At 35.4% G+C, this 14,248-nt stretch overlaps 1 protein-coding gene across 2 annotated transcripts in view; it reads left to right on the forward strand.

Moving 5' to 3' along the window:
* Positions 1-9,766, forward strand: part of LOC117291156 (anion exchange protein 2-like) — a 55,299-nt gene extending 45,533 nt beyond the window's left edge. For both annotated transcript variants that reach the window (XM_033772707.1, XM_033772709.1), the window contains 5 exons: positions 773-939; positions 2,060-2,313; positions 3,506-3,675; positions 4,880-5,053; positions 6,580-9,766. In XM_033772707.1, coding sequence (XP_033628598.1) covers positions 773-939; positions 2,060-2,313; positions 3,506-3,675; positions 4,880-5,053; positions 6,580-6,633 — 819 coding nt within the window. In that variant the 3' untranslated portion in view covers positions 6,634-9,766. The remainder of the gene's footprint in view (positions 1-772; positions 940-2,059; positions 2,314-3,505; positions 3,676-4,879; positions 5,054-6,579) is intronic.
* The last annotated feature ends 4,482 nt before the right edge of the window (positions 9,767-14,248 follow it).

Consider the following 14,248-nt stretch of genomic DNA (forward strand, 5'->3'; position numbering starts at 1 on the left):
TGTAAGAATCTGTAACATTTGTTAATATGTAAAGTAAAATGTTGTTTTATTTTTTCTTCTGAACTCCCTTATATTTAGTGTTATGTGAAAATTGTTGTGGTTGACCCTCAAATCTATCAGTTCTTTGAAAAGTAATTTTCTTACCCACATGTTTTTTAGTAGGGGCCACTTCCCTCCTTACAAAATCGGTCGTGTTTTGTCAAATGAGGGCAGTGTTTCATGATAACACAAGATAAAGTTAATACCACAACATTAAAAACTAAGGGCAAAAATGCAAGGGTGCACCTAAGATTGTGTCTTCTTTTTTTCCTTTCTTTTTTCCTTTTTTTTGTTTGGGGGGGGGGTCTCAATAAATATATTGGGTGTGGTCCAGGGTACAACCTGAAGGCCCCCTGGTGGTCCAGGTGTAATGCCCCAGTGGTGGACCCTCTGGGCTTTAGGCATTTTGGGGGTTGACACAAATTCAGCCAGTCCTGATATCAACTGTCCACCCTCAAAAAATGTTTGTCCAAACGTTTTCCTATAATTATGTGCATGGATGTGTGACTATAGTTTGTGTGCCCTTTGAAAGTTTTATATAAAATCCTTATAATGTCAATTGTTTAGGTACCTGTGGCAACTGAACAGCTTACTCGTGCCTTCTTTACCTCATATCTAGAAAATTGTAATTCTTTAACTTTTGTCTTACCTACAATCAAACAAATCATTTACAGCTGGTTCATAATGTTGCAGCTCGTCTTGTAACATTCTTTTGTATTTTATCTTTTGGCAGAAATTGAGCATCACGCATGGTTTCACCCCAACAGATCCCTGTAAGAGAGGTTGGATTATTAACCCATTGGGTCTCAACCACCCACTCCCAGTGGGTGCCGTCTTTGGTGCAATTGTACCCGCTTTTTTACTCTCAATTCTTTTGTACATGGAAATACTCTTGACTGGGTAGGTAATATTTCTATTTTTTATGATTTGTATGACAGATAACAAATATTTGCATAACTTTTATAAATCATATATACTTGATAACAATCATGTTGTCTCAGTGCTTTCCTGCCTTTCACCTCTGTCGACCCTGGTTCAAATCCCAACTCAGTCCGGAGCCTTGCTTGTTGACGAGGTTTTCAGTCCCTAACCGATTGCGTGGATTTTTCTTATTTTGTGTTTTCCTCAAAGATGAAAAACTGCCAAAATAGCCTCAAGATTAATTCAGTTGGGTATAACTTTTATGGAAATGAAGTGCGAAGTGCATCATTAAAATTAGAAATCAAGAAATAACAAGCTGTGTTAGAAAGGTGGATGTCGTCCTGGATAAATAATTCACAATTCGACCACTGATAAATTGTCAACTCAACTCAAAGGCTGCTCAGACAAAAGTGATCAAGCCAGCACAGACCGGCTATCAAGGAATGCAAGGCATCGTCCAAGGGGTCAATTGGACGAAAGGCGAGGCAATAAACCAAATGCCCGGGCCAGACCGGTGACAGATTGAGCACACAGGTCCCGCGACAAGCCCGCCTGACTGTCTAGCAGTAATGAAATATTTGAAGCACAAAGTTTTGGCCTCAAATTGATTAGGGAAACTTGAACATTTTGGTTCTCTATTTGAATGAAAGGCACTGGACACCTTTGGTAATTGTCAAAGACGTGTATTCTTACTTGGTGTATCCCAACATAGGCACAACATAACAAACCTGTGAAAGTTTGAATAAATTGTATGGGCATCAAAGTTGCAAGAGAATAACAAACAAAAAAAGGCAACTTGTGTGTTTTCAGATGCCTAATAAAAGGCTTCAGGTCTTTTATTATTTTATTGAGAAGTTACTTCTTTCTCAAAAACTATTTTACTTCAGAACGAAGTTTGAGTGAGAATAACTTCTTTCTCAAAAACTATGTCACTTCAGAAAAAGTCGTTTCAGCTATCCATTACTAGTTATTTTGAGTAATTACCAATAGTGTCCAGTGCCCTTAAACAAAAAAGTTATTTTCTACCTTACACAAAATACATTTTTTTTTTTACATCCATTAATCTATTACAATATCTTACTTTACTTTCTTCACCTAGGCAATATGTAAGCAAGAAGGAGCACAAGCTGCGTAAAGGGACCGGATTCCATTTAGACTTGTTTCTGATGGGTGCGCTATCTCTACTAGCTGGTCTCTTTGGTCTACCATGGATGTGTGCTGGCACAGTCCGTACTGTATCTCATCTTGGTAGTTTGAGTGTGCTGACTAGGACTGAAGCCCCTGGTGTCAAACCTAGACTAGATCACATCAAGGATCAACGCATGACAAATTTTACTGTCAGCTTACTTATAGGTAAATTTGTGTTTTCTTTTACCACTTACTGTGCTCACCTGAGTGAGTATTTTTATTTTTATTTTTTTTTGCTCCCTTACTTTTCATTGTTATCAAGGCACATCCCCAGTTTATCTACAGGAACTAGTTCACAAATACATTCCTTCGAGAAATCTACTTTCTAAAATCCCTTCCAACCCTGTCACAAAATCTTACAGATCTTGGTCACTCCAAGTATACTGCAGCTGAACTGTAGAAGGGCATACCAGAGTCTGTTAAGGAAGCAGTCACGGTTGGGCAATCCAAAAATCGCCCTAAAAGCCCTTCAGTTCACCATAAGTTGTTCTTCCAGTGTGTATTTATTTTCCTGTTGTTTTCCTTTTTTCCCCTATTCAGCGCATAGGGACATAGCAATGATATGCACTTTACATATGCAGTTTTATTATTATTACCACCACAATTTCAGAATTTTTTCTGTGCTCACCCAAGTGAGTAATTTTTGAGACATTTTCTGGGGGAGCAAATCATTGTCACAATTACAATTAATCTTCATTAACTTTTTGCAAGTCTATTGGGGCAGAAAGTTTTTATAAGGCCTACAAATGCAAGCGTTTTTTGTGTATATGTTTTCTTTTCTTCTCCCCTTCCTTTTGGGTCGAAAGTTTTGTTTAATATAATAACTAATCCAAATTTATGCTTTGCCAACATGTAAACTAAAAGTAGTTATTTCATCAGACCTTTTGTTGTGTTCCTGAAATGAGACCCACAGCTTTACATCCCATCTGAAGCTCTCAGCAATATGCCTAAAGTGTCTTGCTTAAGGACACAAGTGTCAAGAGCGGGAGCTGAACCCTGGGCCCAATTTCATAGAGCTGCTTAAGCAAAACATTTTGCTTAAGCAAAAAATTCATTGCTTAGTAAAATCAGATTACCTGCCAAGACTCCACTCAATTGTTATGCTAAGTAAACAACAGCCAAATACTAGTCATAAGCAATGTATATGGCATGAAATTTTGGCCAGTAACATGTGTAAAATAAGCGAGCTATTTTCGTGCTTAAGCAATTTTTTTGCTTAAGCAGCTCTATGAAATTGGCCCCAGAGCTTGAGTCTTGGCCATGACACCCCTACCAACTATAAGCTAACCTACTCTTTGTCGACCCCTATCACTTTCTTTGGGTTCTAACAAAGTATTTTGCCCTTTTCTTCTTCTAGGTTTGACTCACTTCATAGCTCCTCTCTTGAGAGAAGTTCCTATTGCCGTCCTTTATGGTGTCTTCCTCTACCTTGGTCTCAGCTCCTTGAGTGGTATCCAAATTATTGAGAGAATTAAGATCGTCTTCATGCCAGGAAAACACCACCCGGACAAAAAATATGTCCGTATGGTCAGTCACATTTTGCAAAAGTCAGATTTTTATGTTACAAACTGATGCGATCCTGCAAAATGAGTGATTTTGTGACCCAAGTAATTTTTTTTAATGCATTTGAAAAGATATAGAAAGGTTTGCAGTAACACCATGTAATGACTATCTCTAATGAGTTGGGGGTGGTTCTGAAAAGAACCGTTGGTTTCAACTCGACGTTTCGATCAGTATGCTCTGATCATCTTCTGGAGAAAGCAAGCATACTGATCGAAAACGTCAAGTTGAAACCAACGGTTCTTTTCAGAACCACCCCCAACTCATTAGAGATCATCATTACATGGTGTTACCGCAAATTTTTCTATATTGTATTTCCACCATGCAAAGTTTCAAATCCTACATTTGAAAAGAGAATATTGTTAAATATATGTTGATACAAATTTGAAGTTGTGAAAGTAGAAACACCAAGAGATGAGAGAGAGGGAAACTGTGAAAAAGTTGCTTAAAGTGACAAAATGACTCATTCAGCTTTATCGCTTAACATATACAATATTTAAAAATGTGCAATGTACTTTTGTAACGCCAACAGAAGCAGTTCTAAATTTTACATCTTACCATCTTTACAAAGGAAAAGTCCTACGCTATTTCTTGTTATTTTTAAAAGTGTAACCCTATAGTAGTGCATTTAGACAGTCACACAATTCAATATTCTAGTGTAGTATACTTTCAAACAAGTCACACACAAGGGGGATCAGGTTGGTTCAGTGGTTTCTTTCATTGCCTTTTACCTGTGTGGAGACCCTGGTTCCAATCTCACCTCGGACCGGAGCCTTGCATGTGGATTGGGTTATTAGTTCCTACCTGATTTGGGGGTTTTCCTCCCACATTTAAAGCTGAACACTTCTTCTTGTTAACTATGCATCCTGTTATTGGTGCTAATTGTGCTGTTGGTTGTGAAATAAAAATAACTGAAAAGATGGAATTTTTGTTGCATCAGGGATAGAGAATATTAATTTTGGTTTTACCGATATACACCGATGCTTGTTAGCACTGTATATATTCAGTACTTAACCCGAGCTCTGGATTTGATATCTACCAGTGATTTTGTTCACAGAGCTCGGGAAAGTACTGGGTATACAGTGCTAACACACATCAGTGTATGGGTAAAACCAAAATCGATAAAATAAACTAAAAAAGATACTAACATTGATCTTTACTTTTATTGAAGGTCAAAGCCTGGAAGATGCACATCTTCACCTTAATCCAGATCGTCTCTCTTGTTGTCTTGTGGGCGATTAAGACATCTATTATTGCAATGGCATTCCCCTTTGGCCTCATCCTTCTTGTTATCATGAGACGGAAACTTCTTGGTTTGTTCTACACTTGGCCGGAACTAGAAGCGGTAAGTATCTCCCAGAGATTGGTATGTAGTCTCTAAACCCATCTTCCCATTGAACTCTTTTCTTTTTTTTAAAAGCACAGCAACTTTTATGTAGAATGACAAAATTAAATCCAATGGGAACACATTGTAAACTAAATAACCTTCCTGTCATTCTACCGTGAAAGACTTCCGCACAGCCCTGATAGAAAAAAAGTCCTATGGGAACAGGGCTTAAGTCTCAATTTGCTCTGATTGCAAGATCCAAATGTTGGCGGCTCTGCAATATAGTACAAAAGAAGGGCTTAAAAGACAACTTTCTCCTTTCAATTGAAGTTTTTTTTTACCCTCTTGTAATCAAAACCCTATCCTCATAAATATGAAAACGCTAGTTAACAAACAATAAATGATGGTTTTGATGGAAAAAGTCCTAATTTGTTATCAAGTTTCTAAAGCCATGTTTCCCATTGGATTTTTTTTAAAGCACTGGAACTTTTGTATAGAATGACAAAATTAAATCCAATAGGGATGCATTGGAAACTTACCTTCCTGCCATTTTACTGGGAAAGACTTCCGTGCAGCCACGATAAGAAAAAGTCCAATGGGAACACGGCTTATAAGTCTCAATTTGTTTCTGATCACAAGATGCAAATGTTGGCAGGTCTGCAATATAGTGCAGAAGAAGGGCTTAAAAAACAATTTTCTCCTTTCAATTGAAATGTTTTTCTTCTTGGAGTTACCCTCTTGTATTCACAGCCCTTTCCTCAGAAATATAATAGCACTAGTTATCAAATGATAAATGATGGTTTTGATGGAAAAGCATCCATTCTAGCTTGGAATAAACAAAACTTAGGCGCCCTTATTCGTTCAGTTTCATCATACCTCGACGATAACTGAGCTAATGTATTAACCTTAGCGTGCCTGATTATTAATGAAGTATATGACTGGTATCATACATAGGCATGGATCAGTTCCCTCTGATTGAGCTTTAAAGACACTCGACATTACTGGTAATTGCTCAAAACAATTGTTAGCATAAAAACTTACTTGGTAACAAGCAATGGAGAGCTGTTTATAGTATAAAACATTGTGAAAAACGGCTCCCTCTGAGTAACGTAGTTTTTGAGAACGAGACAAAATCTCAAGCAAATTTCAAAAGACTTCAGCCTGAAGATTTTTAGTAGGCACCTGAAAGCAAGTGCAATAAGGGCAACAATTATTCTTTCATTATTCTTTTGCAACTTCGATGACCAATTGAGTCAACATGTTTACAGATTTTGTTATTTTGTACATTATTTGGAATACACCAAGTGAGAATACTGATCTTTGACAATTATCAAAGGTGTCTAGGGGTCGATTTCACAAAGAGATTAGGAGGAGATATTAAAAACGTAAGGCTAGTCCTTAGTTAGGACGAGTAACTCGCCCTAACCCGAGATAAGACTAGTCCTAACTCGTCGTGAAAACCACCACAGTCCCTCTAAAAGAACTTTAAAAAGTGTCCTGATCAGCCCGTTTCATCTTATCTATTATTCTTATTTCCTCCTCAGCTGGATAGTGAAGAAGAAGAACATGAAGGATATGATGTGTCAGACGAGCCATAAAGAACTCGTAAACTTTTGCAATACTTGGAGCCAAGAGAGACAACTATCAGCTACTTTCAAACTACACAAAAAATGTCATCTTGTCTAATATGAGAAGCTGATTCCCCGGCTGTCCATTATATTTCACCTTGCTTGAGTGTAGAAAAAAGGAGCCGTCTATCTGATGATGACAGTGGTCGATATAGCCGCTCTATTCTCCTAAAGAGCTGTTAACTTTTGAAATATTTGGAGCCAAGACAGATGTTTGGCAAACTTGACAACAATTTTTCGGATATCTTTGAAACCTTGGAAGCTTGATTATGGAAGGACAGATGGACAGAAGAGGCTGTTAATCTGAGAGTGCTCAATTCTCATTGAAAAACTGGAGTTTTCAACCTGAGTGTCTTCCTCTGCAGGCTCTTTAAAACAGCTTTTGATGGCTGTAGACAGGGAGCAAATATGACCAAATAGAATCGACCAAACTGTAATGAGTATTATCAAGACCAGAGATTGTTTCTATTGATTGGAGTAGTTTAAGAAAAATAGAAATAACTTGGTTCCAATTCGACATCTTCTACTAAAGCAACTAAAGACAGCTAAAATATTATCATTGGATCCCACATTTAGAGGCATTTTTTAAGAAAGAGTACAACGCATATTTTTACATCATAAGATCAGTGTATCTTCACATTTGTTGGTCAGTGTTGTCAGTAACTGAAGTTTTAACATAATAAGATTTCAAACAACCATCTTACGGAGTATCATAGTAGTAGATGTGAAATGAAATTAACTGCTTGAAATTCAAAACTTTATCTTCTTACAAATAATCAGTACAACAGCATTTGTATCTGTTAGCAGCCACATTGCTTATTCCATCTGATGGAGGTAAACACCCAAATGCAAGATTTACATCAAATAAGTAAGGTTTTCCATTGATTTTGTTATAGTCACAATTATGAGACACTGGGGGAGTCTGTGAAACTCACAGAGTCAAATAATTTTGAATATTTTAGACACTTAAGCCTGCATAAACATTGGTTATTATCAAATACCAGTATCCGCACTTGATGTGATCCAACACATGAAATAACGAACCTCTAAAAGTAACAAGAAAATAGTGAACAACTTTTCAAAAAATGGGATTTTAACTCAAAAGATAACGAGTAAATTAACAAGTAAATAACAAGTAACTCAATTCTCAACAACAAAAGTGATTTGCCCGTGTATTTTTTTCCACAGAACTTTGGAAAGTACTGAGTACACAGTGCTTGATACACAATGGTGTATGGGTAAAAACAAATTACACAATCATTATTGGTCACCATGACTGAAAATAGGGAGAAGTCCAATATATTTGCATTGTTTGGTTCAATGGGGAGTAAGTTGCAATATTATAACAACTGACCTTTGACATGAATACAAATCTTTCCATCTGTATTTCCTATTAGCATTTGCTGCAGTCTTTTTATACTGATATAGTCTGTATGTATTATCATGATATGTTGTTGATAGATCAATCTCTGTAAATGATATGTATGAAAGAAGAAAAATATATATGCAATTTTAACACAAATTTAGTAAAGATGGGCACAATTAAATTGCCCCTTTTATTTTTGTAGATTATTCACTGGTCGTTATCTATAGTGAAGTAAATAACAAGTTTATGATGTTATTATAACCAATGTCTTATACATGTCATTAATTTAACAAAATAATAAGGACACTAAACCTGATATGCCAAAAGCTTGATCTTAAGTAATGCTGTGTGATGTCATATGTTAAACATTTCACTTTCTTGTGAAGTAATTAATCATTTCATTGACCAATCCATGTTACATATACATGCATTGGGTTTTATTTGCATGTTTATATTTAAATAAAACACTTAACAGATGCTTTTTGTTTGCTACATCAACTGTCCAGAGTTCAAAAAGTTTTGGAACAATTCTTTTTTTGTACGACCCAAAACACAAACTTGTTGATATCCTCGTTTTAAAAATGAGTGTCACACAAGGCCAAACCTTATTAACAAGCGCAGGAGTATTTCTTACTCACTTCAGTTTCATCTCAGGAGAAATCATTCAAGTCTGACAGGATGTGGAAAAATATTGAGCATTAAACATTGATAAAAATGTGACTTAACATTTTATGATTACCTTCAAGGTTGACTTATTATTTTTTGCTCAATAGGTAGAGCGCCGGCACATTTATGCGGAGGTTGTTGGTTAAAATCCCGCTCTGGTAATTTTGTATTTGTTCAACCCCAAGTTATTATATATTTCTGCAAACTTAAAAGATTGACATGAATATCGAGTTTAAAATAAATAGGAAAACAAGTTGAATGATCATTAAAACGAGCACAATTTTATCACTGCCTAGTTAATAAATTTATTTCAAAAATAATGTTGCATGTTTTTATTTACACGTATATAAGAAGGACTGCATCTAGAAGTTGAAATTTTAGGAAAATAAATTTATTAAAATATTATGTGTTAAGAGTATGAATATAAAGATGAGGCAGGATTGTCCACAGCCCACCACCAGAACCACATCAAGTATTCCCACATTAATTGTAAGACGTATAACTTTGTATTAATTCCACCATCAATTTAGCTGCATTGGGTTTAAGAAATTAGAACTCATGGCGTTTTTGAATTATATAATTAAACATTTGAATGACTGAGTGGTAATTTTTAGCTACCTTCAAATTACCTTTTAAATTGTTTCTTTTTTAGCAGACTTTTTCTGTTATCAATATAATTTTTGTGGATGCTCTGTTCAACGAAAGAACAATTTTCTTTGCGAGTAGTTGTGTTTTGATTTATTCATAGGTTGCTTTTTAATACATGCTTTTGCAGACACCTTTGCAGAAAGAGTTCAAAATGAAGTGTTTAGTTTCAACATTTTGCCTCGAGGATTACACAATTGAGTTTGATTACGAAAAGGGTTTATTAACAAATAAATGGGCATTTGTCTTCACAAAGAACTTTTAACTCGCAGAGAAACTCATTTTGATTTGACTGGCAAATGAAAATAATGACTGTGTATCTTTAAAGAAGCTTTTGTTAAACCTGGTGTTTTTATTATTTTGAAGTAGATAAGGATTCATTATATTTATATGTAAGGATTCTGATAAATATGCAATAAAATTGAATGGGAATATTTTGTAATGATTGTTAAATGACAATTGTAAGTATTTTAAATAAATTGGGGCTGATTTTAGGCACACCCTTAATTCTCACAAAAAAAACCCATATCCATCTACAAATTGGTAGCCATAATTAAGGTTTATTGTATGAACAGTTCATATCTATTGTCTAAATCAACAGCTAGGTAGCTTACCCTTACAAAAAAACTCTATAGAATTCTATAAAAAAAAACTATAGAAATTCTATACAAATTTCTATAGAAAAGGGTATAGAACCCTTGTAAATAATTTCTATAAAATTTCTATACAGAATATATACAATATCTATACACATATCTATACAAAATCTATACAACTTCTATACAATTTCTAAAGAAATTCTATACAACCTATAGAGTTTCTTTAGAAAATTGGGCCACTTTTCTATACAATTTCTATAGACATCTATAGCAACCTCTATAGAATGTTTAATAGAAATGTATATAGATATGTATAGAGTTCTATAGGGCAGTGTATAGAGTTCTATAGGGCAGTGTATAGAGTTCTATAGGGCAGTGTATAGAGTTCTATTGGGCAGTGTATAGAGTTCTATAGGGCAGTGTATAGAGTTCTAAAACGCATCTAACGTTTATTTTAGTCAATTCGCTCAGTTAGCAGCTTGGGTTTTCAAAAATCAGTACAAAATCTATTAAAGAAGACTTTCTCTTTAGAGAAATTCGGCGCTTTGTAGAAATCTATAGGACATTTTCTTTACTGCAATATAGCACTACAGAGAATTCTATAGAAAATTTTCTTTACTGCAATAGCACTACAGAGAATTCTACAGAACATTTTCTTTACTGCAATATCACTACAGAGAATTTTATAGAGAATTTTCTCTATAGAGATTTTGCCTTCACATTTCTAAAGACATCTATAGAAAATAATTATTCTATAGATTTGTGTTTGCCTTTCTATAGATTTTCAGGATTTCTATAGAGCTCTATAGAGCTCTATAGACCCTTCTATAGAGTTCTATAGAACTTTTTTGTAAGGGTACTACCTAACAATATAATGGTTACAAAGTAAAATGCCAGGCGTGAAACAATTAAATTGTAGCAATGACAGTTAACTGTAATTTGACCGATGGCCGAAGTGCAAATATATGTTGTAGCAATTGAAATATACATTTTGAAAGTAAGACTAAGAAGTAAATTGCCATCTGCCCTGTACTTGCTCCTCAGCTTGCACCTAGTGTGGATAGTGTGAGAGGGTCTGAGGAATGTGAAGGATTTTCAGTATTAATGTGTTATTCATTGGAAGCTAAAGACAGGTGTGATAACATTAAGCCTCTAATAGCCTCATGGGATTTTGTTTTGCTATAAATTCTTTGCTGGTAGGTCAGATGTAACTTCCATTTTCTCTATACATTAGATATGCCTGCGGGATGATGCTGCCAACTTGCAAAGTAATAATAGAAGGTCATGTTTGGATATTTTGAAGGAAAAGATGACTGTGGGACAGCTTATGTGTGAGCTTATGGAGTGCCTGTGTTCTTATTAAAACATATTGGAAAAATGGACCCACAAGGGAGTTATTTAGAAAAGGAAAAAATAAAACAACATTTTTATAGCAGGACCCCAGAAACTGGATCCTTTTAAGAAGGGTTTCATTGGAAGTAAGAGTAGATTCTAATAGGAGTTTTGATGACACAAGTAGGAATGCTCTTAATATTCGCTTCACTTCGGACACACTGGATGCAAGATGGATGCCGTTGTTTGAGGTCCTCAACAACGTTTGTCGAACTTACATTTTGTGACTTGTGAATGACCCGATGGCTGTGAAAGAAGTAAGGTTGAGAATACGTATGTTAACAGGGAGTCAAATTAGTTGATAAAAGTTGGTAAGGCCTATCACCTCAGGTTTATTGAGTGTGAAGGTGAGGTTGCATAGTGGTGACATGGGTCATCACGGTTGAGGTGCTATGGTCTAAGTTCAGGTTTGTATGGTTAAATGTTTAGGTAGAGGTTTTGTTGGATTGGGATTAATTGGGTTGCTTAGGGTACATTCATAATTATATGTTCAGTGGAGATTGGTGCCTCATTGGCGATGCATTTTGGGTAGATTTGGTGGTGACAGCATAAGTGAGCATGGTTTTATTGGTGTGACTGCGATGAGAATTTTCAGACTATAATCTGAACTCAGACTATTTTTCATTGTGCTGTGGACACTGTTCCTAAAAGCCCTTTAAATTCCAAACCCTCCCTAGGGGTCTCGAAAAGGTAGAAATGCTATCATTTCAACATACATGTAGGGCCTATGTCCTAAAATTTGGATCCAACATTTACTTTCGGATTTGTTTTGCCAGAAATTACTCTCATCCCTGGTTTATATAAGGGTTCGAATGGTTGTGGGTTGTGAAGACTGTTGAGAAAGTCGGTATCCACGTGGGGGCTGAGCGGGCAAGTTGTGTTGATATGAATGAGGTCCAGGTTTGTTGGGGTTTAATTGTTTCAAAGCTGGTAGGTTTCTGTATTTGTGACGGTTTGGCGGACAAGATGATGGATGAGTTTGTAGGGTTTGAAGTTTGAGGTTCACTTGCAGAGAATGGTCAGCAGAGTGTATGTAGTGCTACAATAACTGGTGTTTGTATCAAGGTCGGGACTTGTTGTTTCCTAAGTGTGGAATTATTTGTATGTGTCTGATAGTGCATGCCTTGTATAACTGAGGTCACAGCTTGAAGAGGTACATTGATGAGGTAGATCAGTTAGGTACTGAGTTACTTTTGAGGTTATGCTCAAGTAGAGTAGTTGTAAATGTGTGTTTTAAGTTCAGATCCAGTAGGATGGATGGAAAGGATGGAAAGATATATTTAATGACGTTAAATAATAATAATAATAATGCATTTATAATGCGCCATCTATCTAGTGTACAAGACCCTATTCCGAGGCGCAGAACAAAAAACAATACAACAAAAAAGAAATGTAGAACATAATACAAAATTACAAATGGATGTGTAAAGTGGTATATGCATGAAAGAGTGTCTTATACTTGAGGATTGAATGATATATCCGGTTTATTTACTCATTAACATCAATTAAATGTAATCAAGTGATCCAAAGGCTAAAAGGTTTCAATATAAAGCAGAAGTTGCATCAAATTTGAAACCAGAAGGAGTGGTTGGCTATTTGGGAGTTTGGGTTACTGAGAGGGTTGAAATGAGGTCAGGGTAGTGCTAAGACGGAGGTCTGGATTGAGTGAAGTAGATTGGTTTTTATAAGTTGGAGCAGTGAAAGATCAAGTTTGAGTTTTTTTCCTATTTTTTTTTAGCATGCCCAGATGGAGGTCATATCAGTATATAGCTCTGCTGTTTCATAATGGGATAACACAATTTCTGTGCCACGAATGGAAGAATTAGTCGGATAAAACTACAGATTTGTTGGGAGTGTACTGGAAATGAAAAGAGTGAAATTGTTCAAAGACATAATACAAAACATGTTTGGCTTCTCACAATTATCTTTGCATAGCATGAAATAAGTGTGTGACTGTGTTTTTATGTAATGATATAAAGGATGAGGTTTGAGCAGTCAAATATGTCCTGTATAGAGTGCAAGTATTTTCAATATAATGGTCAGAAGATTTTATAGGATGGGCATAGCTGTAATACAACGAACCTTATATGATTATGTTGAGTCAATATTCAGGATGTTATCGTGCAAGTTAAACTTGTTATCTTTAAAATAATTTTTAAAAGCTTTTTATATCAGGCTATAAAATGTTAATTAGGGGCTGCTGTAAAAGGAGTATTTGAGATTGTATTTGATTTTAATCTAACTGGATGAATGATTTAGAAACATAACTATTTATATAATATATACTTATTATTACTGGAGGACTTTCTCAGAGAAATATTCATGTATAATCTCAGGATGATTCTGAGATTGAAATAAATCAACAATTAATCAAACTGAAAAGTTTTCTCTGTGTATTTTATTTATCAAAAGGCATTTTATAAGTTTGTGTTGGTATTCGCATTAAATATTTATTTTAAGAATCATAGAGTAATTTTTGATCTAAATTCAACAATTCTCAAAAGTCTATCCAAAGGATTATCCGAAGAATGAAATTGGGCCCAGTTCTCGTGTCTGGATTTGATGTTTCCAAAAAGAATCCAACTGTGTCCTTTTTATTTTACTGATAAATGAACAACAACCATAAAGTTATGAAATAGCACGCGACCATCGCATGATCACCAGGTTTATACGTGTGTTCAAAAACATTAAAATGTTATTGTTAATGCCATTATCAATAGCGCGCCTCCGCCGATCTCTTTTTGGGAGTAATCAGAATGTCAACACCCAGGCACACATGTAAACACAACCCATGTGCTTTTTTGTTTTCATGACCTTATTGTTCAAAGGTCAAAATGCATAATTCATTTATATCTGTCAGGTGACCCATTTCACGCATGATCATTGGCTGGAAGTCATTTCCAAAATGGCGCTTGAA

The sequence above is a fragment of the Asterias rubens genome, chromosome 6, assembly GCF_902459465.1.
Source record: "Asterias rubens chromosome 6, eAstRub1.3, whole genome shotgun sequence".
Taxonomy (NCBI): domain Eukaryota; kingdom Metazoa; phylum Echinodermata; class Asteroidea; order Forcipulatida; family Asteriidae; genus Asterias; species Asterias rubens.